The following is a 4,913-nucleotide window of genomic DNA, read 5'->3' as shown; positions in this document are numbered from 1 at the left end:
AGAGTACCATGGTGTCACAGCTCACAGCAATCTCAAACTCTTGGGCTCAAGCGATTCTCTTGCCTCAGCCTCCCAAGCAGCTGGGACTACAGGCACCTGCCACAATGCCTGGCTATTTTTAGAGACGGGTTTCACTCTTGCTCAGGCAATCCACTCATCACAGCCTCTCAGGTACTCAGGTCTCAAACCCATGAGCTCAGGCAATCCACCCGTCTCAGCCTCTCAGAGTACTAGGATTACAGGTGTGAGCCACCACACCCGGCCTAACACGTTCTTAAACAGAAGTCAACACTTCCTGCATGGTAACTCTTCTGTTTAGCCCTAGGCTGATAAAGACCTTATGGAGTCTTTAGGCTGGTTTTACAGATGAGGAAACTGAAATGCTGAGAAGGGAAGTCCTTTACACTGTGTTGGACTAAATCAGTATCTGTGAAATAAAGAGCTGTGGGATCCCCTTCAGTCCTCTGAACCACCTGAGCAGAGGGGCTTGCCAGCTCTGTTTCATGGAGGTAGAAGCAGAGGCTTAGAGGGCACCATACACAGTAGAGCTAAGACACAAATCATAGCACTCACTACATGCCAGGTACTATCCCAGACACAGATGGGCATGTGGAATCCTCTCTAGGGCCCTCTCAGGTAGGCAGCATTATCCACATTCTACAGAAGCCAAGCCCAGGAGAGATTCATTGGTGACTTCAGACTCCACATTCCCAAGCAATGATTAAATGCCAGGCCCACTCATTTGCTTACCCTGCTAGGTAGGCCACGTGGCCTGTGCTAGGGTCACAGGTTAGGCCGCTGCTGTTCTGGGCTGTGATGCCAAGCACCTTCTCCAGTGACACCTGCAAAGAAAAGGCCAAGTCAGAAGCACATGCCCAGCAGGCTCCACATGGCACAGTCACCTCAGCCACCCATTCAGTCACTGCTGCATTCAACACACACTCGCAGGGCTTCTGTAGTCACGCCAGCTACCAGCAGCCCCACTTGCTTCTCTGGACATTCCTTTGACAAATACAGAGAACTAGGTGAAGGGCAGAGTGGTGAGGAAGACAGAAAACTTCCTGCTCCCCAGAGCCCACATTCTGCTGGTGATGGGGACAAAAGACATAGGAAAAGAGCAGAACAATATGTGTAATAGATGTCAGGTGATGACAGGATCAATAGAGAAAATTAAAGCAGGAAGGAGATTGGGAATGAAGGAGAAGGGAAGGACGATACAGTGAGAAGGTGACCTGGGAATAAGTTTCTAAGTACTTTTATAGGGATGAAAGACTTGGATCCCTTCAACAAGCCAGGGAAGAAAGCTCTATTATCACCCCAGTTTCACAAATGAGGATACTGAGGCCCAAGATCCTACACCTGGGAGGGGCAATGTTGGCATACAAATCCAGACAGTCTGGCCCCAAAGCCAGCACTTTGGGCCCTGCCAGGGAAGCACAGTAGTGAGCAAAAGGAGACACTGTTCCCTCATCAAATTCACAGTCCAGAGGCTCTAGAGCAAGGGTTCTCAACCTTTGGGGGTAGAACAACCCTTTCACAAGGGTTGCCGAAATACATCCTGCATATCAGATATTTACATTACGATTCATAACAGTAGCAAAATTACAGTTATGAAGTAGCAATGAAAATAATTTTATGGTTGGGGGTCACCACAACATGAGGAACTGTATTAAAGGGTCGTGGCATTAGGAAGATTGAGAACCACTGCTCCAGAGGTTTCAACAACTAAAGAAATAAGTAAATAATCACATTTAATATTTAAACAATTCTTGAGCCCGGTGCGGTGGCTCATGTCTGTAATCCCAGCACTTGGGAGGCAGAGGTGGGTGGATTGCCTGAGCTCACATGTTGGAGACCAGCCTGAGCTGGAACGAGACCTTGTCTCTAAAACTAGCCAGGCATTGTGGCGGGCACCTGTAGTCCCAGCTACTCAGGAGGCTGCGGCAAGAGAACTGCTTAAGCCCAAGAGTTTGAGGTTGCTGTGAGCTATGATGCCACTGCACTCTATCAAAGGCAACAAAGTGAGATTGTTACTTTCATATCTTGAATAGACTACTTTCTAATTATTATAGAATAAACCATTCTCAAGCAAGTCCTTAGGCTCAGAATTGATAGGCAAATATGAATAATAGCTAACATTTATTGAGCATTTACCAGAAGCAAGGTACTGTTCAAATACTTATAACCATATTAACCCTATGTCACTATTGTCATCATCACCCCCATCTTATAGATGATAAATCAGAGGCTGAGAGGAGTTACCCACCCAGGGAGGAGCCAGGATCCTAACACAGACAACCAAACAGTGGCTCTCACGCTGTTTTATCTGTTGATCACCATTACTAAGCACTGGTATAACTGGTCATTTTTATACTATGTCTTTTTTTTTAGACATACGCTCACTATGTTGCTCTGGGTACAGTGCCGTGGTGTCACAGCTCACAGAAACCTCAAACTCTTGGGCTCTAGCAATTCTCTTGCCTCAGCCTCCCAAGGAGCTTGGACTACAGGCACCCACCAGTATGCCCAGCTATTTTTTGGTTGTAGTTGTCATTGTTGTTTATGGCCCAGGCTAGATTTGAACCCGCCAGCTCCAGTGTATGTGGCTGGCGCCCTAGCTGCTGAGCTATAGGCGCCAAGCCTAGACTATATCTTTTTTAAGCCAGATGGACTCTGTGTTGCCAAACAAATAATATAAATAAATGACATTGCCTCAAATACATCATATTAACAGTATTGGCTAACAGAGTACTTGCAATGTGCCAGATGTTGTTCTAAGTTAGGCGTTCTCAAACTATGGCCCGCAGGCCACATGCAGCCCGCCTAGGACATTTATCTGGCCTGCCGCTGCTGCCTGTCCTGTTTAGCAGCTAACTCTTCCCGAGGCCCGCAGTCCAGTCCTCCAACGGTCTGAGGGTCAGTGAACTGGCCCCCTGTTTAAAAAGTTTGAGGACCCCTCTTCTAAGTAATTAAGATATGTGAGCACATTTAATCCTCACAAATATCCTATGAAGGATGTTCACATCATCATTCCCATTTTATAGATGAGAAAACTGAGGCACAGAAAAGTTCATAACTTGGTAAGAAGAACAGGATTTTTTTTTGAGACAGAGTTTCACTTTGTCATCCTTGGTAGAGTGCTGTGGCATCATAGCTCACAGTAACCTCAAACTCTTGGGCTCAAGTGATTCTCTTGCCTCAGCCTCCAGAGTAGCTGGGACTATAGGCACCAGCCACAATGCCTGGCTAGTTTTAGAGACAGGGTCTCGCTGTGGCTCAGGTTGGTCTCAAACTCCTGAGCTCAAGCAATCCACCCACCCTGGCCTCCCAGAGTGCTAGGATTATTACAGTTGTGAGCCACTGTCCCTGGCCTAGAAGAAAAGGATTAAGGTTTAAGCTCAAGCAGTCTGGGTCCAACCAGACAGCCCAGAAGTCTGTGCTCTTAACCACCTTGCTATATTATACTGACTCTGCTATTGTTATTCTCCTACATATATAGTTTAATAGCTCACAAGGCACTTTCAGGAACATATAAGACAAAGGCCGTGAAGTATAGGGCACAAAGTCAGAGATGAAGATGGGTGGGGTACACGCAGGGCTTTCTGGGTAGGAATACTTAATTCAGGCTGAGACTTGAGGGTTACAGGTAGATTACCAAAAAGCCCAGGCGGAGAGCTCACCAAACACAAAGGATAGGAAGCAGAAAAGAACTTGGAGCCTCAGGAAAACAGAAAGCAGGACAGCGTGACTGAACCTTGGTGAGAGGAAGAACATAGGAGGTACAGCCAGAGAGGTAGGCAGAAGCCACTTGAAGCCCTGAAGCCAGGAGTGGGAGATGGAATCACAGTGCAGCAGGGTGAAGGAAACCGTGGAGTAGGAATAGTCCCATTAGCAATGACCAGATACCCATCCCCTATCTGGAATCTGTGCCAAAATGGTCACAGTTACAATTTCATCTCCCTGTAAAGCGATGTTACTGTTACATTCGTTTTTAGAAAAAATGGATTTTGTTCCTAGAGAGTTGAAGACCAGTTTTTAGATTGCTGCAGTGCTAATGGGATTCCTTCTGCCCACTCTAACATCATTTTTCCTTCTGTGTTTTTGGGTCTCAGGATTTAGGGAACTGTCTGTACGCCCAGACAGGAAACCTGTTCTGAGATTTTACAAATAATTTCTCACATCCTTTCCGTGGTTTTGAGTGGTGATATGGAATAAAAATCCCACATTGGTGAGGAAAGAGGATGGAGGCGGCAGAGTGTGTTGAAAAGGGAGGACAGAAACTGGGGAAGAGCTCCGGCACGTAGCACTCTGGACTGAACCCAGAGAGAGCCACCTCAACAAAGTTAAAGTGCCCAGAGATGTCTAAAGGATACCGAATGAGGCTTAAGGTATAGAGATCCTAGGCAGTGATTTGCAGAACCACAATACTCCCGAAGAAGTGGGAATCAGGGGATCAGTGCCTGTAGCTCAAGTGGCTAAGGCGCCAGCCACATACACCTAAGGTGGCAGGTTCGAATCCAGGCTGGCCCGCCAAATAACAATGACAGCTGCAACCAAAAAATAACCGAGCCGTTGTGGCGGGCACCTGTGGTCCCAGCTACTTGGGAGGCTGAGACAGGAGACTCGCTTGAGCTCCAGGAGTTGGAGGTTGCTGTGAGCTGCGATGCTACGGCACTCTACCCAGGGGGACAGCTTGGGATTCTGTCTTTTTCTTTTTTTTTAATTGAATGGTAACTGTGTAAGTTAATGCACTTCTGGGGTACAGTGTGGTGTTTTCACACACAATCCGAAACACTTCCATCAAACTGGTTAACACAGCCTTCATGTCATTTTCTTAGTTATTGTGTTAAAACGTTCATATTCTACTCATAAAAAGATTCACTTGTACCCTTGTAAGATAAACCACAGAAGTG

The 4,913-nt window shown here is 46.6% G+C and overlaps 1 protein-coding gene across 2 annotated transcripts in view; it reads right to left on the bottom strand.

Annotated features, from left to right (window-relative positions):
• Positions 1–4,913, bottom strand: part of WDR62 (WD repeat domain 62) — a 53,776-nt gene that overhangs the window by 48,355 nt on the left and 508 nt on the right. For both annotated transcript variants that reach the window (XM_023516915.1, XM_012809088.2), the window contains exon 2: positions 751–842. In XM_023516915.1, coding sequence (XP_023372683.1) covers positions 751–842 — 92 coding nt within the window. The remainder of the gene's footprint in view (positions 1–750; positions 843–4,913) is intronic.

This window comes from Otolemur garnettii, unplaced genomic scaffold, assembly GCF_000181295.1.
Source record: "Otolemur garnettii isolate 467f Iridium unplaced genomic scaffold, OtoGar3 scaffold00100, whole genome shotgun sequence".
NCBI classification, from domain to species: Eukaryota; Metazoa; Chordata; class Mammalia; order Primates; family Galagidae; genus Otolemur; species Otolemur garnettii.
Note: the sequence above shows the minus strand (reverse complement) of the source record. Positions and strands in the feature narration are given on the sequence as shown.